General features: G+C 43.4%; 1 protein-coding gene across 1 annotated transcript in view; it reads left to right on the top strand.

Moving 5' to 3' along the window:
- The window catches only part of ADAMTS12 (ADAM metallopeptidase with thrombospondin type 1 motif 12), a 207,559-nt gene that overhangs the window by 62,051 nt on the left and 119,373 nt on the right, over positions 1-26,135 (top strand). The window contains exon 3 of the mRNA XM_081942601.1: positions 15,259-15,430. Coding sequence (XP_081798727.1) covers positions 15,259-15,430 — 172 coding nt within the window. The remainder of the gene's footprint in view (positions 1-15,258; positions 15,431-26,135) is intronic.

Raw genomic sequence — 26,135 nt, 5'->3', positions numbered from 1 at the left:
AGCCTTCTCTGTGATGGGCCCAACCCTCTGGAATGACCTCCCCCCCGATATCAGAATCACCACCGACTTCCGCTCCTTCCGACAAAAACTGAAGACTCACCTGTTTCGTTTAGCCGGCTTGGCCCATTCATAGTCCTATTTCACCTCCTGGCAGATATTTTTAATTGGGTATTTTTAGGGGTTATTTTAAACATTGTTTTAATTGCTTTACTTTAAGTACAGTTTTTACAACCTCCTCTTTTAAGTATTTAGTATTTATTTATGTTTGTATTTATTCCCATGTATTTATGTGTTTTAATCTGACTGTACACCGCCCCGAGTCCCTTTTGGGAGAGGGGGCGGTATAAAAGTTTGGAATAAAGTAAAGTAAAGTAAAGTAATAACAGTATGAAACAAGATGGTGGACCACTTAATCATTTTGAAGGTAGCCCTAGATTCGCAACCACAATTGGAACTTGAATTTCCATTATTAGCAAGGCGGTTGTTAAGTGAGTCGCACCCTATTTCACAACCTTTTTGCTGTGGTTGTTAACTGAATCACTGCAGTGGCTAAGGGAATCATGCGGTCATTAAGGGAATCTGAGTTTCCCCGTTGACTTTGCTTGCTAGCAAACTTCTAACTCAAGCGTAATTTGCACAGCTCTTCTGCTCATGCATTTCTCTCCTGTAAGCTGCTCCCTGGGAATGACGGTTCTTTGTGCTACGATTAAGTAAGCAGTGACAGCTTGTAGACTGAACTTGTGACTGATGATTCAGACAACTCGCTTCCCTTGAGCATATGTGGGCCCAGCAAGAATCAGGCTGATGAAAAGACAGAAAAAGACAGAATCAGAATCAGACTAGAGCTGGAAGGGACCTTGGAGGTCTTCTAGTCCAGTCAACCCTAAACCCATGATGGTTATCCTTTTTCTCTTTGGGTGCTGAAAGCGTGCATGCCCACACACATAATGCAATGCACGCGTGACCTCCCGTGTGCCCTGCCCCCCTGTGCATGCATGTGCGACCACCCAGCGCTCCCCCATCTGTGCGTGACCCCTCCCCGCACCCCATTGTGGGCCTAGCAGACCTCCCTCAAGCCTCCTGGAATCAGAAACAGGCCACGGAGTGGCTGCGCTGCATCATTCCCCCCCGTGACCCGTTTTTGGCCTAGCAGGTCTCCCTGAAGCCTCCTGGGACCAAAAATGGCATGTAGGGGTATGTGCTGCCCCCTGCATTCCCTCCACATGCACGCGCATCTCCCCCCTGTGTGACAAAGACCCCAAAATCACCTCGCTGACGGGAGGTACGCATGCATGCACAGTGCCACTGAGCTGGGGCAACAGCTCATCTGTCCGCAGAGAGGGCTCCACAGGTGGCATGCTGTAGGCATTGCCATAGGTTCACCATCCCAGTCCTATACATTTCAGACAAGTGATTGTCCAGTCTCTTCTTAAACATCTGCGGTGATGAAGCACCCACAACTTCTGAAGGCAAAGCTCTTCCACTAGTTAATTGTTCTGTCAGGAATTTTCTTTCTTAATTCTAGATTGCTTCTCTCCTTGGTACGTTTCCACCTATTGCTTCTTCCTGCCTTCTGGTGCTCTGGAAAATAAGTTGACTTCCTCCTTCTCTGTGGCAGTCTCTCAAATACTGGAATGCTGCTATCATGTCCCCGCAGTCCTTCTTTTCTTTAGGCTAGTCAATCCCAAATCCTGCAACCTTGTATCATCAACAGATTCTGTTCAAGATGCTAATTTCAACCTTTTCAGTATGTTTTAGTACGGTTTTAGTATGATGCATGTTTTTATTTATAGGCAGCCCTCGACTTCCGACCACAATCACGACTCGAATTTCCATTGTTAAGCAAGGGATTTAAATGAGTCGTGCCCGATTTTGCAACTTTTGCCGTGGTTGTTAAGCGAATCACTGCAGTTGTTAAGTGAACCATAGGGTTGTTAAGTGAATCCCGCCTTTCCCCCATTGACTTTGCTCGTCAATCATCACAAAAGGTGACACATAACCCATGCAATACTTCAGCTGTCATACATACATGTTGGTTGCCAAATGTCTGAATTTTGTTCATGTGACTCTGGGGATGCTACGATGGTCGTAAGAGTGCTGTCTGGTCGTAAATCACTTTTTCAATGCCATTGTAACTTCAAATAGTCACTAAATGAATGGTTGTAAGTCAAGGACTACTGTATATATTTAAAATTCTTGTTACAAATTGAATGAAGAAAGAAATGCAGAAAGTCTGAGGTTGCCTAGAATCTAACTGTCACAGGGAGAATTGTTCCTGTGCTATATTTGATGGCTGACTCAGAATTTTCCCAATTATGGCAATTTGGCAACTGTGATAGTTTGGAGAGGCTGTGAAACTGCCTTTTTCTGTAAGAAAACTCTTCTACTTGACCAATATCTTCTAGCTGATTCATGTAACTGGCTGGCACGTTGGTTAAGCGAGCCATCCCAAACCTGATATTCTCCAGATGTGCTGGACTTCACTATTCCCCTCTTCACTGTCCAACACATCTGTAAGGCATTGGATTGCAAAAGGATGGGCTACCAATTGCACCTTTTAATTGAATTCTCTGTTTGTTATCATCTACTATAATTTTGTTTCTCCTTGTTCCTGTTTTTTATGTTGGGTTAAATACAGTATATGCTTGGGAAATAGTTTAAATAATGAAATGGAATGAATGAATGATACTTTATTCTTCACTTGGAGCTCTGATTACTGGTGTATATTATCCTTCTCATCTTTCCTATTTATCTATTCATCTTATGACTATTACTTTGTTGTTTGTATCTTATGATTTATGTTGATTGTATTATGATTATAATCATGATTTATCACTTGTTGCTTGTATGTATACTGAGAGCTTATGTACCAGAGACAAATTCCTTGTGTATCCAATCACACTTGGCCAATAAAGAATTCTATTCTATTCTATTCCATTCCAGTCCACTCCACTCCACTCTGATCCATGGTGGCACAGTGTTTAGAATGCAGTACTGCAGGTTACTTCTGCTGATTGCTAGCTGCCTGCAAGTTCAAATCTCAGCGTTATACCCTTTGGTCAGTAAAATGAGGTTCCAGATTGTTGGGGGCAATATGCTGACTCTATAAACCGCTTAGAAAGGGCTGTAAAGCACTCTGAAGCGGTAGATAAGTCTAAGTGCTATTGCTATTCCATTCCACTGCCCTCCATTCCACTGACTGGGTCAAAGCAATGCTTTATATCATGCAGACTTTTCCAAAACAGAAACAAATTATGTATATTCTAAAACTGAGATTTTTCTCCAGCCCTGAGATAGACTGTCAGATTAATCCCTCAGCTTGAAAAAGATTGTGACCCCTGCTTGAATGTTAAAATCACTACTGAACATAATGTACACCTGGGAAAGCTTTTAAAGAAAAAAATTAATAAGCTTAAAGTGAAAATCTGCACTAGGGAATGCTGACATTAATATTTATTGGAAAGGAAAACCAGACAGTCCTCAAACCTCCTTTACTGGCCAAGAAATAGCATCTCAGTTACATCTCTTGATAAGGGAACAGTGGGAAAATTGCCCAACGGAGCAAAAAGATAAAGAAGATAGTTTATCTCTCTTCTCCATTCCAGATATAGAGACAATGCCAAACTCGAAATGTATACAAAAAAATACAAGTGGCTTTTTTCATCCACAATCCTGCAGTTTTGCTGTACATATTTGTGTACAGCAAATTTATATTTGACAAAATATATATTCATATTTGTGTCTAGATCACAGCTGTTTTGCAGCCACAGAACAGGTGTGAGGCAGTGAAGTTTAGATTGAACTATGTTGATGATGCTAACTGTTGTGACTCATCGGCTGCCAAAGTCAGACGAGGAGGAGGTTGAGGGAATACCTGAGCTACCTTTGGAAGGCTCTGATGAGGAAACAGCATCAGAGGCAGAGTTGGGGCCTTCCATCCTCTCCCAGGTGGAGAGGCAGCTGTCTTCGGGGTCTGAATTGAGTGAGGGGGAGGAACAGATGGGGCCCTTTCCAGATGCGTGTATGCATAGAGGGGAAAGGAGAGGAGAACAAAGGAAAGCAGTAAGCTGGCTCTCAGGGAAAAGCAGACATGGATGCTAGCCAGCCAATGGTGGGCTGTTGCCTGGTTGGACTGGTTCGGGCGAACCAGTAGTTGTGGCCACTAGCTGGGCCCGCCCAACCGTCCCTGCGCTATCCTTTCCATATTAACTAATTTTCTGGATCTTTCTTTGCTTGTCAGAAGCTGGATGGCAAGGTTGCAAACAATGATCAGGTGATCCCAGTATGTTGCAAGCATTGCAAATATGTGCCAGGTGCCAAGAACCCCAATTTTGATTGTTCCTGATGTGGCTGGTGATTGGAGCTCCTGGCTGGAGGTGGGGGGGGAAGGAGAGAGAAAAAGAGGAGCAGGTAGTGAACCTTTAACTCCATTTCATTTGAACTTTCCTGTGGCTGGTGATTGGAGCTGCTGGCTGGAAGTGGGGGGGAAGGAGAGAGAAAAAGAGGAGCAGGTAGTGGCCTGTGCGCCTAACGGCACACGAATCATATGTCCATAAACCAAAATAGTAATAATGCATTCTGGATTAGTGCGCTTGAAATTGTGATTTTATTTATTTCAAAATGACCGGTTTAGTTCAATGTAATAGCTGTCTTGCACCTGTCTTTCATAGTACTCTTTTCGAATTTGGACATTGTCCCCTTTGTAAACAAGTTACTAGTCTACATAGAGAGATTACCTATCTGGACTCTCTAATCTGTGCTCTCCAAGCAGAAATTAGGTGTCCAATTCGGCCATTCCACTCTACGGAGATGCCATGCTATCAGCCCCCCCCCCCCCCCACTGCAAAGATCCTGCAGGAGAAGAGCAGTCTGGGCAACTGTGGAATCTGGCAGGGTAAGAGGTGTGAACCATAAACACAAAGCTTTTGCTGTGACCCAGCATAACAGATATAGCGCCCCTTGCTGACCCTAATGGGGACACTAAAGAGACAGGTCAAGGTAGTTGTGATAATGATGACTCAAATAAGCAGGGGATCATAGTCCAAAATGAAGAACTTACTTCGGAAAGGCGAAATGGGGAACCAGGCATCACACATCAGTCGCACAAGAAGAGCAAGGTATGCAAAAAGAGAAGTCACCTTCTGGTTGGCGATTCAATCATAAGGGATGTAATGATATGAAGGTTTTAAAAGAGGTCAGGTGTCTGCCAGGTACTACTGTCAGCAGAGACAAGAGACGTATTCTTAAGATAATCAAGAATGCAAGTAAGGACTGTGATGTTGATGCTATTATACATCTTGGCACAAATGATCTGTCCCAAAAAGATGTACTTTCTGTGAAGAATGATTTCCAGAGCTTGGGGTATGAACTTAGTAATATAGGTTATAGGCTTATCTTTTCAGAGGTTTTACTAGTATATAAGGAACAAAAAGGGAAGGGCCAGTGTATAGCAGAGTTTAATGTGTGGCTAAAGGAGTGGTGTAAAAGGGAAGGCTTTGGTTTTATTAGTCATGATGTCTGCAGCTGGTCCAATGAAAAACTGTACAAAAGAGATGGTCTGCACCCATCCAAGAAAGGGACTGAGTTACTTGGCATTAAATTCACAGATTTTCTGGATAAACATTTAAACTGAACAGCGGGGACAGAGAATTAATTGATACAGAACATTTCTGTCCCCAGCAATCTAAAATTCATAAGGTTATCAGTGCATGTAACACAGATGTTGTGCGGGTAAGATTATCACTCCCGCTGTCAAGCAAAACCAAGCATTTAATAGTGAGTGCCATACCATGTGCATGAATCATACAAGTGGCAAGAAAATAGGGGCAGTCAGGCATAACACAGGTTATGTAGACAGTAAACACAGAGTTAATCAAAATGGACTCAAATCTCTATACACCAATGCACAGAGTACGAGGAATAAACAGGGCGAATTAGAAATTCAAGTAAATGAGAGCAGATACGATATTGTTGCCATTACAGAAACTTGGTGGGATGAAACCAACAAATGGAACATACAGCTAGAAGGATTTAAATTATTTAAAAGAAATAGACCAAATAAAAGAGGAGGTAGAGTTGCACTATATATAAGAAATAATTACCCCTCTACAGAAATAGAGCACAACAATGATGAGAACTATCTTGAATGCATTTGGGTCAATATTAAAGGTTGTGGGGGAAATGACATTGCCATAGGTCTATACTACAGGCCAACCAACCAAGCAGAGGAAGTAGATGAACTTTTTGCTAGTCAGTTAACTAAGGTATGTAGGAAGCACACCACAATAGTAGTGGGGGATTTTAACTACCCTGACATCAACTGGGAAACAAACTCTGCACCAAGTGGAAGATCCAACTGGTTCCTAACAAACCTAGCAGACAACTTTGTTTCCCAAAAAGTAGAGAAGGGAACAAGGGGATCAGCCATATTGGACTTAATTCTCACTAACAGAGAGGAAATGATAGAAGGTGTTGAAGCCATAGGAACCCTGGGGGCAAGTGACCATGCAATATTGGAATTCAACATTATGCATACACAAGTAGTAGAACAAAGTGAAACTAGAGTCTTGGACTTTAAGAGTGCTAATTTCAATAAACTTAGAGAGAGCTTGGGAAAAATTCCATGGATGAGAATCCTCAAGGGGAAAACAATTCAAGAAGCTTGGGAAATTTTGAAAAATGCTATTACAAAAGCCCAGACTAGCACAATACCAATGAAGAAGAAAAATAACAGCTCCCAAAAGAAACCAGCATGGCTGCATAAAGAACTCTCTGACAAATTGAAAGACAAAAAAGATAAGTACAAAAAGTGGAAAGGGGGGGACATAACTAAGGCAGAATATCAGCAAATAGCCTGAGCATGTAAAGATGAAGTGAGGAAAGCTAAGGCTCACAATGAAGAAAGGCTTGCCACAAAAGTAAAAAAAATAACAAAAAAAGCTTCTTCCAACATGTTAAAAACAAGAAAAGAGTTAAGGAAATAATTGGTCAATTGCTAGGAGAAAGTGGCAAGAAGGTGACAAGCAACAGGGAGAAAGCAGAACTATTTAACTCATGTTTTGCATCTGCCTTTACACAAAGGGATAAAACAGTCCAACCTATCAAAAGCAGCACCACAAAAATCAGATTAGGAACACAAGTTGAAATAGGGAAGAAAATGATAAGTGAGCACCTGTCTACCCTAGACGAGTTCAAATCACCAGGACCGGATGGATTACACCCCAGAGTTCTGAAAGAACTGGCAGACGAGATCTCAGAACCACTTAACTATATCTTCCAGAGATCCTGGAGCACCGGGGAACTACCAGAGGACTGGAAAAGAGCTGATGTGGTTCCCATCTTCAAAAAAGGGAAAAAACAGATCCAGGAAACTACAGATCTATCAGCCTGACCTCAATACCAGGAAAGATTCTGGAAAAGATAATCAAGCAACGAATTAGCGAGCACCTAGAAGCAAACAAAGTAATAGCCAAAAGCCAACATGGTTTGTCAAAAACAGATCATGCCAGACTAATCTTGTTGCATTCTTTGACAAAGTGACAAAATTAGTGGACCAGAGGAATACCGTCGATATAATTTACTTGGACTTCAGTAAGGCATTTGATAAGGTAGACCATAATCTACTACTAGATAAAGTAGAAGAATGTGGGTTGGACAGCATCACCACCAGGTGGATTCGTAACTGGCTGACCAACCTCACTCAATGTGTAGTCCTCAATGGAACTGCATCTACATGGAGGGAGGTATGCAGTGGAGTACCCCAATACTCTGTTTTAGGCCCAGTACTCTTCAACATCTTCATCAATGATTTGGATGAGGGAATAAATGGGGAACTCATCAAATTTGCAGATGACACCAAGCTGGCAGGAATAGCCAACACTCCAGAAGATAGGCTAAAGATATCGGATCTTGAGAAACTTGAACATTGGGCACTATCTAATAAAATGAAATTCAATGGTGAAAAGAGTAAGGTTCTACAGTTGGGCAACAAAAACGAAATGCACAGGTACAGAATAGGTGGTACCGTGCTCAACAGTAGTAACTGTGAAAGGGATCTTGGAGTCCTAGTGGACAACCATTTAAATATGAGCCAGCAGTGTGCAGCAGCTGCCAAAAAAGCCAACACGGTTCTAGGCTGCATCAACAGAGGGATAGAATCAAGATCACGTGAAGTATTAATACCACTTTATAATGCCTTGGTAAGGCCACACTTGGAATACTGCATTCAGTTTTGGTTGCCACAATGTAGAAAAGATGTGGAGAGTCTAGAAAGAGTGCAGAGAAGAGCAACAAAGATGATTAGGGGACTGGAGACTAAAACATATGAAGAAAGGTTGCAGGAACTGGGTATGTCTAGTTTAATAGAAAGAAGGACTAGAGGAGACATGATAGCAGTGTTACAATATCTCAGGGGTTGCCACAAAGAAGGGGGAGTCAAACTATTTTCCAAGGCACCTGAGGGTAGAACAAGAAGCAATGGGTGGAAACTAATCAAGGAGAGAAGCAACTTAGAACTGAGGAGAAACTTCCTGACAGTTAGAACAATTAATCAGTGGAACAGCTTGCCTCCAGAAATTGTGAACGTCCCAACACTGGAAGTTTTTAAGAAGATGTTGGATAGCCATTTGTCTGAAACGGTATAGGGTTTCCTGCCTAGGCAGGAGGTTGGACTAGAAGATCTCCAAGGTCCCTTCCAATTCTGCTATTGTATTGTATTGTATTGTATTGTATTGTATTGTATTGGTGTGATTATTGAGCCGTGGTGGCTCAGTGGTTAGAGTGCAGTACTGCAGGCTACTTCTGCTGCCTGCAGTTTGCCTGTAATTTGGCAGTTCGAATCTCACCAGGCTCAAGGTTGACTCAGCCTTCCATCCTTTTGAGGTCAGTAAAATGAGGACCCAGATTGTTGGGGACAATATACTGACTCTGTAAATCGCTTAGAGAGGGCTATAAAGCATTGTGAAGTGGTATATAAGTCTTAAGTGTTATTGCTATGAAAGCTCTATTTTAGATTACTTTATTTGCCGGTATTTCTCAATCTGTAAATGAAGCAATACTTTTTCTTTTCATTTTCTTTTCTGGCTTGGATTCAATGACTTTGTTAAGTTTATAGTGTTTCCATAATCCAGGTCAATGTTTGTTAGCAAGATAACAAATTGTGTAGAGAGCTAATCAACTTCCAAAATAGATTGTGAAGGTTATTACATAGTAAAAGGAAATATTTGCTGTATGATCTGGCTGGAAATAGCCAGGTAATGCTTGAATAGGAAGATAGTTTACACTGAGCAGATGTCTTCTTAATTATGACATTTCAGGCTATTACAGAGGACACCACCGCAACTAATGAATACATTATGAGAATTATATGCAGCACTAAACAGACACCTTTAACAACTGGGAGTCTGTACAAATTGTACAACTTTGGTGACCCAACAAGCAAAAAATAAATAAATAGCCATGTGGTACATTTTTATTGTTTTGATGTGCTGGGTTCTTAATTAAAAAGAGTTTAATTACCCTTTTACGTATTGATAATCTTTAAAATGGGTCAAAAGAAATATCAGTATAGTGATAGACAGTGATGTATAATACAAAGATATTTTATTGTTGATGAATAGTTTAGTAAGGAAGTAATGAGGGATTGGTATATTTATGAAGCGAGCATTTAGAATACTTCATTTGAAAATGAAGGAATAATATTTTTGTTTGAATGTATGATTTACAAGGATAACAATGAACATAAACGTATTTGATGGATGACCAATGGGACTATGCATAATTGAAAGTAGTGATGTATAAACATAAATCATTGGGAAAAAAATTTTTACACTGTAAAAATAATTAGAATGAGATAAGTGATTACATAAAGGTATATTGTTATTAAATAGATAATTAAAATTCAACGGAACTAGGCTTGCTGAAAGGAAAGACATTTGAAATTGTAATTGAACATATGATGCAAAATGAAAGTAAAGTACCTATTCATATTAGATGAAAAATTTGTGATTGTATAGGTAATTGAAAATATGGATGCACAAAGCTTGTAACCAAATGACATGCTGTACGTAATGGATGATAATTTTTTATTTTTATTTTTTATGTTTAAAAAAATAAAAAAAATAATTAAAAAAAAGAAATATCAGTATGGCCTCAGTAAGCAGACTAATTGAAAAATTAGTCCTTGATGCTTTTATATATGAATACAGGTAGTCCTCAACTTGCAACAGTTCGCTTAGTGACCGTTCAAAGTTATAACAGTACTGAAAAAAGTGACTTATGACCATTTTTCACACTTATAACCATTGCAGCATTTCCATGGTGATGTGATTTACGTTCAGAAGCTTGACAACTGTCTCACATTTATGACGGTTGCCGGGGTCACGTAATTACCTTTTGAGTTGAGGACTACCTGTACATGGACCTGAAATAGAAAACCGAAAGGAGAGAAGGCAGGGGTGGGATTCAGCCGGTTTTGACCAGTTCGGGCGAACCGAATACTAATTTTACATCTGCTTCACCGAACTGGTAGTTGCAAGGACTGGCTGGCCCTGCCCACCCCTCCCAGGAGTCTCCACGCGGCCTGTTTTGGATGCCAGGTAAGTGCAAGTCCCGTGCGGAGGCTCTGGGAGTGTGAAAAACGGTCCTCCCAGAAGTTCTGGAAGTCAGGAAAGAAGCTTGTTTCCTGCCTGTGGAGGGCCTCTGGAGCTCAGGGGAGGCTGTTTTCTTCTTCCCGGAGGCTTGAGAAAAGCCTCTGGAGCCTGGGGAGGGCGAAAATGTCTCTGCTGTGGTCCAGGAGGCCGAGTAGGCCACCCCCACCATGGCCACCCCCACCCAGCAACCGGGCAGAGAACCGGTTGCTAAAATGTTTGAATCCCACCCCTGAGAGAAGGTAATTACTCACCCAAGCCTGGGAATAAGTGAAAGACTCCACTTGTGGGTAAATGCACAAAGTTTTTGTGCCTCAAGATGGTAACGCTAATGAGAAAGTTATGAGTGAAATGCCTGCTACGAACTGTTTAAAAGATCAAACTAGCCACAGCGCAGCAAATGAAGCATTTTTTTTAAAAATAACAGAAGACAGCTGGAGTTTTATCTGTGGTGGTAAATCGCAACTCTTGACTCTCTGCTTAGTGCAGGAAGCCAAGTTAAAGGATCCATGAAATACAACTGTCGAATCTCTGTTGCCACACATCCACTGAAGAGAGACGCTTCTTCAGATAATTAGCTCTCCTGAAACGTCTCCCTGTTAAAATCTTTCTTAGAAAAATAAAATCAACAAGAACGGACAGTTTCCCCATCAGCTAGTTGTTCTTTGTTTTCAATATCAAGAATTGCTTCCAATATCAAAAAGGTGAATCTCATTAAAGGATCTTATGTTCATCGCTCCCTCGCTTTCATTCAAGTTTTCTCAACGGGTGGGCAAGTTTAAGATAAAATGCTAAAAATGTTACTGAACAGCTCTACACCATAAACAAATAGGGAAACAAATTCTAACTTTGCTAAAGAGTTAACATTGTAATACTTAGTCCAGGATTTTATTAACTGCAATGAAATGCAATTGTAATGTGAGAATATCATAGCAAAAAGTTGGCCTGCACCCGTGCCACTAACTAGATCTGATATGAAAGTTCTCTGCAAAGCTTTTGAGTCCTATCTAAAGTTGGGTCTGAGACATTAACTTTGAAGGCATTGGGTTTTTCTTGGTGTTAGAAACAATGACATTCTTGAAAACACGAGCCAATTTTAGAAACTATTTTGCATAAATCTGCAGAGCAAGGGCAGTGAAGCAATATCGTCAGTCGTCTTCAGGGATTAAAATTTGTTTACTACCGGTTCTGTGTGGCTTGGTGGGAGTGGTAGCGAAAGGATACTGCAAAATCCCCATTCCCACCCCACTCCAGGGGAAGGATACTGAAAAATCTCTATTCCCACCCCACTCCAGGGGAAGGATACCACAAAATCCCTATTCCCTCCCCACTCCAGGGGAAGGATACTGCAAAATCCCCATTCTCATCCCACTCCAGGGGAAGGATACTGTAAAATCTTCATTCCTACCCCACTCCTTGGGGAAGGATACTGCAAAATCCCCATTCCCTCCCCACTCCTGAGGAAGGATACTGAAAATCCTCATTCCCTCTCCACTCCAGGGGAAGGATACTGCAAAATCCCCATTCCCTTCCCACACCAGGGGAAGGATACTGCAAAATCCCCATTCCCTCCCCACTCCAGGGGAAGGATACTGCAAAATCCCCATTCCCTCCCCACTCCTGAGGAAGGATATTGCAAAATCTCCATTCTCCATAGTGAGGGGAGGAGTATCCAGGATGGGTTGACCTTGTCCTCTCATTGATTGGGCTGAGTCAGATAAGCTCTTTGGGCCACACCCTGGTCACCAGGTACCACCCAGTTATCAACTCAGTCCCTCAACGGGTGGTTGTGATCATCCCAAGCTCCTGGAAAATTTTAAAGAAAGGATTGACCTCACTGTTAACTTGATTGCATTCGCTGCCTCCCTGCCTGAGTAAGTAACTGGCTCTTGGCTGATTCCCTGGCTGGGAAGAGAGAGAGAGAGTACGCGCAGCAAGCCCTTCAGGGCAACGCGCAGCCCAGGTCATAAAGAGAGACTTAGGGCACTAATTGAGACTGCGGGTGAGGGGACGCTCCCCTGGAAGCCTCGGAAAGGCAGTCATGTCGGAGAGACTCAGCCGTCGCCAGAGTGTTCCGCCGCTCCCCACCCAGGGGGTCGAGCGGCGAACCGTGGCGTTTTGAACGCAGCGGAGCACCCGCGCCTGCCTGCAAGTAGCAGAGAGAGATAGCAGCCGGCAGGAGCTCGCAAAGCTCAGAAGAGAGCGGAGGAAGCAAGAGAGAGAGCTGTTCAGCGGCAGCGGAAGCCACGCGGCAGCCCCAAAGGCACAAGCCGCTTTCATGTGTTCCCAGGGAGATGAACTTTTTGAATTTGGAGCCGGTGGCCATTTTGGAACCACCTGATCCAAGATGGCGGTGCCCAACAGTACAGGCTACCAGCAAGACACAAGACTCCAGCCCAGCAGCCAGCAGCCCCACCGGAGGAGCAGAGGAGCAGCTAAACAGGTCAGAGACTGCTACAGAGGCTGCTAGGGGAAGAGGAGGAGGCAAGGCAAAGGCAAAGAGAAAGCACGTCTCCTCCAAGAGGGCCAAAGAGGCAGGCTGCAGCTCCAAGTCCGCAAAGCCTGGCTCCAAATATGAAAGGCGGAGGCACCGAGCCTTGGAGTACATTTGCCACAAGGCCAGCAGCAAGAGGGCTACCTCTGGCCAGGAACCTGGGGAAGGCTTTCCAGGGATTCTTTCTCCTGGCAGGACTGCAGATGGGGACCCCCCCCACAGGTGAGGATTCCCTTTGATACTTCCATCCTGGAAGGCATTAGGCAGGGAGATTTTCTCATCTCCATTGACCTCAAAGAGGCCTACCTGCATATACCCATAGCCCCGTAACACCGTAAACATCTCAGGTTCTGCTATCTAGGGCACCACTTCCAGTATTGAGCCCTGCCTTTCGGGTTGTCGTCCGCCCCTCGAGCTTTCATGAAGGTAATGGCGGCATTGGCAGCTTAATTGAGGCAGGTTCCTGTTCGAATTCCCCTCCTGGGACTTGCATAAGGTGTTGGATGCTCTGACAGGCTCTCCTTTCGTACTCCTGCAAACTGTGTCTCTTAAGTTTTTGACTCTTAAAGTGGCCAGGTGGATATCCGAACTACAGGCTCTGTTGGCCAGGGAGGATCTCTGCATGTTCTAGCCGGACAGGGTAGTACTAAGGTTGGACCCCTCCTTTATCCCTAAGGTGTGCTCCTGCTTCCATCGCTCGTAAGAATTGATATTGCCCAATTTCTGCCCGGACCCCTCTCACCCGTTAGAGAGGAAGTGGCACAACCTAGACATAAGGAGGGCTCTGAGGATTTACCTCAGAAGAACCCGGCTGAACAGGAAGTCTGAAGCCCTATTTGTCTCTTTCCAGCCGGGATCCCTGGGGAACAAGGTGACATCCACCAACATAGGCAGGTGGTTATGAACCTGTATTGTTACTGCCTACCAAGCACGGGGTCTGCAAACACTGAGCTCTATTACAGCGCATTCCACACGAAGCACGGCCACTTCAACGGCCTGGGCCACCCAGGCCTCATTGACTGAGATCTGTAGGGCAGCTACGTGCCCCTCACCATTCGTGAGGAACTACAAACTGGACTCCTTTGCCTCTGCAGAAGCTTCATTCGGACGTAGGGTGTTGCAAGCTGTGCACAGGGCGGAGGTGATGCCTCACCAGGCATAAGGTTTGTGCGAGTTCTTAACATGGGTAACCCTCCCTAGAGACGTGTAAGCTTTGGTACGTCCCATCCTGGATATTCCTCCCCTCACTATGGAGAAAAGGCATTGGTACTTACTTGATACGCCTCTTCTCATAGTGGGGGAGGAATATCCAGCCCCTCCCTGATATGGTTATGTAACATGAGCGTTATGTTTGATGGTTGAGCTGTTCTGTTGAAGAAATAAATAAACGAAACTAAGATAAACTGGAGTGGATGACACACCGAGTCGGATAAGGTTCTTCGCCGATACCTGGGTGGTATCTGGTGACCAGGGCATGGCCCAAAGAGCTTATCTGACTCAGCCCAATCAATGAGAGGACAAGGTCAACCCATCCTGGATATTCCTCCCCACTATGAGAAGAGGCGTATCAGGTAAGTACCAACGCCCTTTCCCTCTCCACCCCACTAACCTTCTTTCCAGCTCCGTTCTCCTGTGCAGAGCAACAAAAGAAGATCCAGCCGATCAGCTGGGACTCGGGAGGCAGTGAATAGATCAGGGTGGGGCCAGGCCAGAGGTGATATTTGCCGGTTCTCCGAACTACTCAAAATTTCTGCTACCGGTTCGCCAGAACCGGTCAGAACTGGCTGAATACTACCCCTGGTTGTGTTGGACTTCACAATCAGATTGAAGTTTGTAGCCCTGTTTTTCAATCTGGAAACAGATTGACATAATTCTTCCCGGCAGCGTAATTGCTGCTCAAGAATCCAAGCTTCTGCTTTAACCTCCAAAACAGCTCACTTGTCATCTACCAAAGGAGATCCCAGTTTTGTGCTAGTTTTGTGTGTGTGTGTGTGTGTGTGTGTGAATAAGTATGGGTGTGTATGTGCAACTTCAGATTGTTGTATTGCATCCAAATATTATTTGGATGCCATAAATATGAAATATGATTCTGTATTAAATCCAAATATTTCTTCTTAGACTGGTTACTTCCACTTGCCTGATGGAGACTACTTCATTGAGCCAGTGAAGAAATATGAATCAAGAGAAGGGCCACACCCACATCTAATCTACAAGACAAATGAGGTCCAGAAGACTCTGCTAAAACAGTGGGACGCCTGGACAGATAAGCAACGGAATTGCGGGATGAATGGTACACATGTGCTATAGATGCTTTCAAAATGTGTTGCTTGATAATCCATTTAAAATGAACCTTTACTTGCATTTTTTTTGCAGCTGATTATTTTTCTGTTGCAACTGGAAGCAAAAAACTGGTGATCTCTTGGCCTTGAGAGGCAGAGGGATCCCTGGTTGTTTCTCCCTGTCTCCTCAAGATTGGTGCTTCTGATTGCAGTTATTTATTGACTCATTTAGCTTGTTTGTATGCGGCTCCAGTCATAACTAACTAACCAGTTAGAGCAGGTGTCTCAAAGGCCTGCGGGCTGGATCCAGCCCACGGGGTGCTTAGATCTGGAAACAACAAGGGACCGGTCCATGGTGTCTCTGCCAGGGAAAACAGGCTCCCAAGGTCCGTTTCCAGGCGTCCTCTGCCAGCGAGAACACCCTCCTGAGCTCCGTTTTTGCTGATAGAGGGTTGCAGGAAGTCGTTGCAGCCAGAAATGGAGCTCGGGAGCCTGTTTTCGGGCCTGTTCCTCCCTGTTCTTGGGAGCCACCGCAGGTGCCCCTGAACAGAGTGATATCGAGCTGGCCATGCCCACCCTGCCCACACTTACCCCAGCCCCTCGAGGTCAAACACAGCCCTGATTCGGCCCTCAATGGAATTGAGTTTTACACCCCTGAGTTAGAGCACCTGTTTTTCTTGGAGGGTATAATTTCCTACTGGAGGGAGAGAAGGAGGAACAGAATATATACACACACATATAATATTTATGAACCAGGGGACCAGAGATGCCTCCAGAAGTTGTGAATGTTCCAACACTGGAAGCTTTAAAGAAGAAATTGGACAACCATTTGTCTGAAATGGTATAGGGTTTTCTGCCTGAACAGGGGATTGGACTAAAAGACCTCCAAGGTCCCTTCCAACTCTGTTATTCTATTCTTCTAACATTCGTTCCTCTGGGCCAATTGGTTGTCCAGCCATGGAATACCACAGTGCAGTTTTAGAGAGGTATGGCGATAATCTCAAAGTTTGAGATTAGTTGATATAGGTCAGTGATGGCTAACCTTTTTGTTCTTGCGTGCTGAAAGCGTGTCACCCGTGTGCCCACACCCATAATGCAATGTGCGCGCGCGCATCCCGTGCCCCCGCCCCCCTGCGTGACCCCTCAGCGCCCCATTTTGGATCTTGTAGGCCTCCTTAAAGCCTCCTGGGGCCAAATATGGGGTGGGGGTGCTGCCCCCAATGCCCATCCTGCCCCCACGCATGCGCTCATGACCGCCCCCATCCCCGCGCATGCATATCTCCCACATGTGCAGCAGAAACCCGAAAATCAACTGGCTGGTGGGAGACATGTCCGCATGCGCAGTGGAGTTGAGCTGGGCTCACATGCCATAGGTTTGCCATCACAGATAAAGGCATTAGAAGTGAGAGAAGGAGTGGAAAGGAGGATAATGGGTACATTCAGTTTTCATTCTGGTCAATTCTTTTGACTAGTGACTTCAATCTTCTCAGACGTGTGGATTCCGTCCATAGATTTTGGAAGTTCATTCCATGTTTTAAGGGACATGTATCTTTTTGCCTGCAAGATGAACAAAAACAAAAGCAGGGTCTCTTTTGTTTTATTTAGTGTGTGTGTAGAAGTCATGGCAAGTATGCAACAATTCAGAATATTCCATCCTTTCCAGCTGGCCTAATCATGTCAAAGATATTCTCTTTTTTTAAGATAATTGTTTATTTTCATAATTACAATTGCTGGAAATTATTTTTGAAATCATTATTTGGAGAGGAGATTTGTGAATTGAAAAATTCACTTTTATTAAGTGAATTTGTGCCCATTTGGGATGTTTCTTAAATTAAAATTAAATTAAATTAAAAATGTTATAAAGCCTAACCACCGAGCCTTATACATGGCTAGATAGTGATATATGAAAATGGAGATTTCTTTCAGATTTCAGGGTGTAGTGATTTGCTAGAATTGCCCTGTATATTCAAGATGGTGCTATTGTCATAGATGATTAGGAGTTGGGGAATGATCTGTTCATATTCATCGCTGTAACAAGGGATGGCAGAGAATAAGGATATTGGGAATGTTCCAGTTGCAATAAACTGGTTAATCCAGTATTTTGGCATCCGTGATAGCCTTCTTTGAAAATCTAAAAAAGCCTCCAAAATCCACAGTACATACGAATACTTATATTCATGTTTGAAATTGAAAAACAAAGTAGGAATAATATAGTTATAATACAAATAGCTGGTTCTTTTATCGCATCCAGATTCAAGTTTCTTATGCATCTTTTGAATTGTTCAGAATACAGGTTTTTGCCTCAAGAATTGGAATATTTCACCCTTATAGTTAAGTGGTTTATTCAAATGGTTGGTTCCCCCTCATATATATGTGTTAGTCGTTCCCGACTCTAGGGGGTGGTACTCATCTCCATTTCAAAGCCGAAGAGCCAGCGCTATCTGAAGAAGTCTCCGTGGTCATGTGGCCGGCATGACTAAACGCCAAAGGCGCACAGAACGCTGTTACCTTCCCACCAAAGTTGGTTCCTATTTTTCTGCTTGCATTTTTGCATGCTTTTGAACTGCTAGGTTGGCAGAATCTGGGACAAGTAACGGGAGCTCACTCTGTTACGTGGCGCTAGGGATTCAAACCGCTGAACTGCCGACTTTTTTGATCGACAAGCTCAGCGTGGTAGCCACTACGCCACCGCATCCCAATTCAAATATTGGCATGCAGTTATTAAGCAAAGGAATTCAATGGGTTTCTTTCATCCTACTGAAAATGAGAGCTTTGCAGTGACTATTATAAAAGGAGTAGTAATCAACTGTGAGAAGGAATTGCATGAGTTAACTAGGATGATTCATATGGTCCAAACAGGCTTCATTGCTGTTGTCAAAATGAATTCATTATGAAAATAATCTGGTTAACAGAGTTTGTGAACAATAATCTGTGCTTGGGAAGGTATCACAATTCTGGAGCTTTTTCCTTCACTCAGAATTGTTCCTGGCAACTATATCCATTTTTTTTTAATATGAAGTAGAAAGGTGGAAAACAGAAGTCAGTAAAAGTCATTTCACTTGTGATGGAGAAGTATATTAATCTTATATTCTTGATGAGGCTGAAAATGGGAAAATGTCAGGTTTATTCAGCTGTGGAATTTACGAAATACCATTTTCATATGAATCATAAGCAGGGTTCTTGTTGTTTTCTGGAGAGTTTATTGAAGGCTAATTCATTAGATGGACTTCAAACAAAGTTTGGGTTGCGTTAGCAGAACTTCTGGGTCACAATTCAAACCATTATTGAGTGACGAAAGAAATATATACATCTTTTTTTCATCTGTCCAAAAGGGGTTATTTTGCAGACTGAATTTAACATGGTAATAGTTTTACCATGGGGTCCTTGGTGCTCTCTGAGCTTGGCTGCATTCTTTCAGACATTCAGACAGATGGTATTCTACAGATTCGGACCAGTTTGCCCCAACCGGTAGCAGAAATCGCGGTTGACCCCGTCCTCACGCTCCAGCTCTATGGCATCCCATTTAGGCCCTTTTTTCACCAAAAGTGCATGCAGCGCACTCACATTTGCGAACCAGTAGGGAAGGTAAGTGAATATCACCCCTGCTTTGAAGGTGTTGTTGATATAACAGCCTAATCAAGGAACACTAAGAAATCTCCCACCAACACTGGCAAGGCAAGATCCCTTTCACAGTTACTACTACTGAGCAAGGTACCACCTATACTGTGCCTGTGCATTCCATTTTTGTTGCCTAAATGTAGAACCTTACTGTAAAATATAGATTTTACAATGTTTAATTGAATCAGAAGATTGTAACTGAGTTTTATGGAAGTTGGCTTCCAGCCAAGAGGGCTGCAAAGATGACACATTAAGTGCGGGAGGGAAGGAAGAGAATTCATTGTCCCCCAGCTACAATGCTCCAGCTTTATGTGTCAGATTCCTTCTGAATTTAATCATGGGCAACATCTGCCAGCACAGCTGGTCCTTTCCAACTGCCTGTGGAAATGAATGTCTTGCCTTGCTTATAGCATTTGTGCAGGACATCTAAAGTTCCATTGCCAAATGAAATATTGAAAGCTAAGGATGTCAGTGTTCTAAAATGAAAGAGACATTTCTGTGGCTTGTTAATATACAAACATTTTAATCCCAATTCTTAGGAAAATGATAAATTCTTTCACTTATCAGAAATGGGGGCAAGACTTAGGACAGTGAGATATTAGTACAGGTGTCAGCGTTCCAAATATCATGCAGAATTAAATCATTGTCCAAGGCAAAGTTATCCTTAAAGCTCCAATTTAATAAGACAGACATGTTGGCATTATGCTATGAAATTTCAACTCTATTTTACATCCTGTGGGTTCATCCAGCTGAAAGTTCATCTCTATCCCCACACCCCATAATTCATCACATGTTCCAATCATCATCTTCCACGCTGGCATCTACACCTCTCTGCTTCCGGTCAGGTGTCGAGGTGCGGAGACAAAAGATGACCTTGGCTTCTAAGAAAGAATGACAACAATACATACCACAATCCTAGTCCTTTCTATCCCCCCTCCTAATTACTACACTAATGAAACACATAGGAAATTATAAGAAAGTGTGGCAGGCCAAAGATTCTTAAAGGAACCTCTGCAGGCCTGACAACAGGGATGTCAAACTCAAGGCCTCTGGGCTGGATCCGGCCCATGGGGTGCTTAGATTTGGCTTGCGGTGCCAATCTGGAAACAATGAAGGACCCATCCACGGTGCCTCTGCCACTGAAAATGGAACTCTGGAGGGCCACACACAGCCCTCTCAAGCTCTGTTTTTTTCTGGCAGAGCACTTGGGTCACCGACATAAGTGAGGTCGAGCTGGCCACCCTCCCTGGCTACCCACCCCCCACTGCTCCGTGGTCAAGCACAACCCTGATGTGACCCTCAATGACATCAAGTTTGACACCTCTGTATTAATACATCCTAAACTTCTAATAGTTGAAATATTTTTCTTGATATCTCACTTTCCTTTCTTATATCACAAAACCTATATGTAATAGAACAATGCATAATTTGCTCCCCTTGAAAAACTTTGGGTGAAGTTCTCAGGGCCCTCCAGAGTTTTGCTGTTAAATAGTATTTTTTACTATGACAAAAGAAAAAACTGATGACATACAGTAAAATCATACTGCACCTGGATAGGTTTATCTATTTTCATAGATTTTTGTCTGAATCAGCATAATTCAGGAGGATTATAAAGTGGGATGAAGAAAAGCAAGCAGAAAATCAGGACCAGAAAGCAAATCAGAACTGGAACAGGCATGGGGAGGTAGCTAAAAGCCAAGATAGGGAAAGCAATCAAAAACTTCCAGGACATAGTGAAATTTAGGAAGAGCACAAAGTACTGCAGGATAGGAAGCCTTTTATAGTCTGTGTTGCTTAGAAAAATTCTGTAAATGATGGGAGCAATCAGTACAGGACGTAAATTAGTTTGACCGAGAAGCACCATGATTCATGGTTTGGGACAACTGCATGTTGATGGAACGCCTGCTGGTTTTCTGTTTCCCTCCCCAATGAACTTTCCTACTCTGACAATGTGAAAATGAATAGAAAAAGAGTCTAAGAATCAGAAAGATAAATGTAGCTTCAGTGATACTGAAATGGAGTGTACTAACTGTAAGTCTGGATTTGATTTTTATTATCCTTGGGTCCAGCCTGGCTGTGACATTAAACTATGTTTTTGTCATTTCTCAGATTTATATTCTGCCTCTTAGAACTCAAGAGTGTCATATGTTTTTTCCTCCTATTGGCATTTGATACAATGCCAAAAAGAAGGTTTCGTTTGACTAAAATGAGTGCATGCTGGGAAGAACTAGATCAGGGGTGTCAAACTCAAGGCCCAGGGGCTAGATTCGGCCCAGAGGGTTCTTAGATCTGGCCCGGGGGCTGGAAACAGTGAAGGACTGGCCCACTGTGCCTCTGCCAGTGAAACAGAGCTCGGGAGGCCATGTGCATCCCTCCCAAGCTCCATTTTCTCTGGCAGAAGTTTGCAAGAGGCCGTCGCAGCCGAAAACGGATCATGGAAGCCTGTTTTCTCTGGCAGAGCTCTCAGGCCACCACAGGCGCTCCCGACACGAGTGATGTTGAGCTGCCCATGCCCACCCTGGCCACACCCACTCTGTCCCCCACCACAACCCTGATGCGGCCTTCAATGAAATTGAGTTTGACACCTCTGAACTAGATGGAGCAATTGAAACACCTAATCTTTCTGGATATCTGTTACAAGCCTAATGTTTCTTTAGGTGTTCCAGCTTAGTTGTGTAGCTAAGCATGGAAAGACATGATGGAATGCTCTCCAGCGTCCCAGTACAGTTTCGATAGTTTGCGTGAGAGAAAGAGGGTAAAAACAGCTACTCCCTAATAATTCTCAGAGTATATGTTTTATGGGGCAAGTAGTCTGCTTTAGTGTGGCAAGATTATGGCCAATATGTAAAGAACAATAACGGAAACTACTTAGAAGAACCGAAGTGTGTCTCTTTTTTGGAATTTGGAGCCTGACCAATGATAAATTCTTTCTATAGGTACTAAATTAATTATGTACAGATTGCAGTAGCTTTCACCGTATTCGGTTTTTGCTATCAGCGTCTTATTTTTTTCAGGATAAAAGCAATATATTTGTGAAATTAAGAAGGCAATTTTATGGAAGGAGAAGGAAATGTTGCCATTTGGAAGATGTTTTTATTACTTACATTTCTTTGCAAGATGATTAAAATGGATTCCTGTGTAAAAGTGGTTGTCCATTGCCCAGAAAACTTTATATTGCTTATACCTATACATACTACGGGAGCGCGATGGCTCACCGGTTAAAGCAGGGGTGTCCAAACTTGGCAACTTTAAGATTTGTGGACTTTAACTCTCAGAATTCCCCAGCCAGCTCTGCTGGCTGCGGAATTCTGGGAGTTGAAGTCCACAAGTCTTAAAGTTGCCAAGTTTGGACACCCCTGAGTTAAAGACACTGAGCTTGTCAGATGGATGATACGGTTGTTAAAAGAAAAGAAAATCTGCTATCAAACCAGTTTTGATTCTAGTGCCCACAGAGATATTACAAATGTTTTAAATGAAACAGTAAGAAAGCAAAAAGGTGAAACTCAGTAAAGAGAAAGTAAGGATATAAGTAAGTTATAACTGATACTTATATTCCGTGCTTATACCTATTACTTACTGCAATTTTATAATGCAGCATTGTACTTAGACCCATTGTTCTTGTTTTCATGCAAAACAAGAACAGCAGGATTTGCTTTATAGGGTAGCAAAAACTGCATGAAGTACTATTACGCCTATCTAGTTATAAGTATGAACGTGTAGGTGTAAGTGTGGGATGTAGGCATTTTTTTGGCTATGATAGCAGAGCTCCACCGTATTAGAAACTGAACAGCTGCTGCCGTCTTTTGTGCAATGTCAAACCTTTTGTAGCTGGCACCAAGCAGATCCCAAATTGTAAATTGGTCTTGTGCCTCTTCCAAAATCTGGCTGTTTCTTTTCCTTTTCTTGATCTTTCTCTTTCTTTCTCCCCTTTTTTCCTCTTTCTTTTCCTTCTCTTCTTCTCCCTCCCCCTCCCAACTCCTCCTCCCTTCTTCATTCTCCTAAAATTCCATTTTAAATTATAGCCACATTAAATAGTTTAGCAGTAGTAATGCCTACATATTTTAAAGATGGATATACTATTGGGATCCCTGCATCTATAGAAATGTCCTTTTGAAGTTCTGAGTGTGTGTGAAAAAAAAATCATAAAATGGGATTTGTGAAAATTAACCGGTGGTCCAACCGTTTCTGTAAATTCTTCCAATGCTTTCTTAATATTATCAATCGAATGAGACACATTTGAGAGCATCAGAACCATATTATGTACAAATAAATTTAAAAGAGATATCTGATTCCCCAATGTTATCCAAAATTGATGGATAGATATCAGTGGTGGGATTCAAAAAAATTTACTACTGGTTTTGTGGGAGTGGCTTGGTGGGCATGGCTTGGTGGACATGGCTTGGTGGGCATGGCAGGGAAAGGATACTGTAAAATCCCCATTCCCTCCCCACCCCACTAACCTGCTTTCCAGCTCTGTTCTCCTGGGCAACAGAAGAAGACCCAGCCAATCAGCTGGGATTCGGAAGGCAGCGAATAGATGGGGGCGGGGCCAGCCAGAAGTGGTGTTTGCCAGTTCTCCGAACTACTCAAAATTTCTGCTACCGGTTCTCCGGAACAGGTCAGAACTGGCTGAATACCATCTCTGATAGATATGCCCTCATATGGAAGACTCTTATTAGATCAAGATCCTACTTTGCTGTAAGAAATTCTTGTTGGATTATGGTAGATATCCATAGACCTCTCCTCTTCTGAACATGTGATAAATAAGCTGAGAGCCAGGTAATAAGATATGGGGTATGATGGGTTTTGGAAGGGGAGGGGCAAAAAAAAGTATTCTTCTATTCTTGTGCCATGGTGGCACAGTGGTTAGAATGTAGTATTACAGGCTAATTCTGCGCACTGCCAGGAGTTCGATTCTGACCGACACAAGGTTGACTCAGGCTTTCAAGGTCGGTAAAATGAGGACCCCGGGATGGGGCAATAGGCTAACTCTGTAAACTGCTTAGAGGGGGGTTTAAAGCATTATCAAGCGGTATATCAGTCTAAGTGCTATTGCTATTGTAATTTTTTATAGGGAGTTTTATATCTCATGCATCTAAGGAATATTCACCATTTAGGACAGTAATGGCGAAACCTTTTGGCACTGAGTGCCCAAACTGGAATGCACATGCACACTGGAGCCCCGGAAATTCAAAGACCAGCTGGCCAGTCTGCATGTGCATGCTGGCCATCTGGATTCTGGCACGCGCATGTGTGCTAGCCAGCTGGTCTTCGAGTTTCCAGGGCACCGGCATGCTCAAAGATCAGCTGGCTGGCGTACATGTGTGCCAGAAACCAGAAGAGCAGCTGGCAACAGTGCATGTGCCCACAGAGAGAGCTCTGCGTGCCACCTCTGGCAAATGGATTCGCCATCATGGAGTTAGGATAACTGTCCTATTTTAACTTCTAGACAAAGGATGAGAAGTTTATGAACGTTTCCACTCTCAAATCCCAATATAGCTTTGGATACTCTGCATTGTAATTGGTTTGAGGCTTGAGGTAAATAATTATTATTTCATCTGAAGGAGAAAAATGAAGCTGGAATTGAATTGCTTTCAGCTCTCCTGCTGAGAAGACTTGGAAAAAGTGAGATGATGTACTGTGTAGACACTTGTTTTCTCTTTGTATAGATTCTTCCCAGCATGATATACTACTAAAAACTGCTAGTTGATTAAATGTTTGATTTTCAGCAAGCTAAAAACAACCTTGGATTTAAAAATTCTTCTCCAACCAGCACATCTTCCCTGAAAAGATCTTTCTCCTCTGTTTCTTCCCTGCCAGTTTCCCCCCCCCCCCTTTTCTTGGCTATGTTGTCTTGGATTCTCTTGTCAACTTGAGCCCTGCAGAAAACCAAGAGGCACTCCAAGCAATAAGGAAAGGCAATTATTTTATTTTATTGGGTGGTGTTTCTGGCATTAAACCAAGCAAACCAGGAGCGTTCTCCCAGCAGTTAGTGCTTTTGGAGTCTAGCTATCTACAGAGCAATGAATTGTCCCTCGATCTAGTTCTTAACATGGGCCATATAGTCTCCAGTCTTAATTTTTTGGCACCTGCATAGCTGCTGCTCCCCAAATTGGACATCTGTTTGAAAAATTGAGACGTGGTCAACAACAGCTGGCCGGAATTAGAGCCAAGCATCCATTAAAAAAAGTAGGAATAGGGCAGTTTTGCTAAACAAGCATCTTGCTGGCTACAGGGTCATGACAAAGAGCACAGCTGATTGTACTTCACATCTGGAGGGATTAGGAACAATAATAGAGAAGAGAAGAGAAGAGAAGAGAATAACAGAGTTGGAAGGAACCTTGAAGGTCTTCTAATCCAGCCCCCTGCTTGGGCAGGAAACCCTACACCACTTCAGACAACATCTTACTTAAAAACTTCCAGTGTTGGGGCATTCACAACTTCTGGAGGCAAGCCGTTCCACTGATTAATTGTTCTAACTGCCAGGAAATTTCTTCTTATTTCTAGATTGCTTCTCTCCTTGATTAGTTTCCACCCATTGCTTCTTGTCCTACCGTGTTTTCCCGAAATTACGACATGTCCTGATAATAAGACCATGCCGTATTTTTCCTGTGGGCAAAAATGTACGCCCTCCCCCAATAATAAGCCTGGACAACCCCCCCCTCCAGCCAGGCAGAGCGCCACTCACCAACCTAGCAATATCCAGAAGGCGCAAAGCCGCAGGAGCTGGCGGGAGGGGGGGCAAAAGCGCTCACATTGCTTGATGCCTTTGGGATACCACTAGGTTGATGGGTGGCGCTGTGCCCAGCTGGAGCGGGGGGTTCCAGCCGGGCAGAACGCCACTCACCGACCCAGTAATATCCCAAAGGACCCTAGCTGCGTGGCGCTCTGCCCGGCTGGAAAGAGAGGTTGCGCGAGCACTTGTTCTGCCTCCAGCTCGCGTGCCTCCCTTCCTCACCATGCCCAACTCTCCCTGCAGGGCTGGGCCAGGCTGCCGCTGTTGCGGCCCCACTGCTGCCGCCGCCGCCATGCTCCGAGCATAACCGGCTTCCAAACTCCAGAGATCCGCTGCCGAGTCTTCCGGCAGCGGCCGCTCTG

The sequence above is a fragment of the Natrix helvetica genome (genome assembly GCF_964273705.1).
Source record: "Natrix helvetica genome assembly, chromosome: 2".
Taxonomy (NCBI): domain Eukaryota; kingdom Metazoa; phylum Chordata; class Lepidosauria; order Squamata; family Natricidae; genus Natrix; species Natrix helvetica.
Note: the sequence above shows the minus strand (reverse complement) of the source record. Positions and strands in the feature narration are given on the sequence as shown.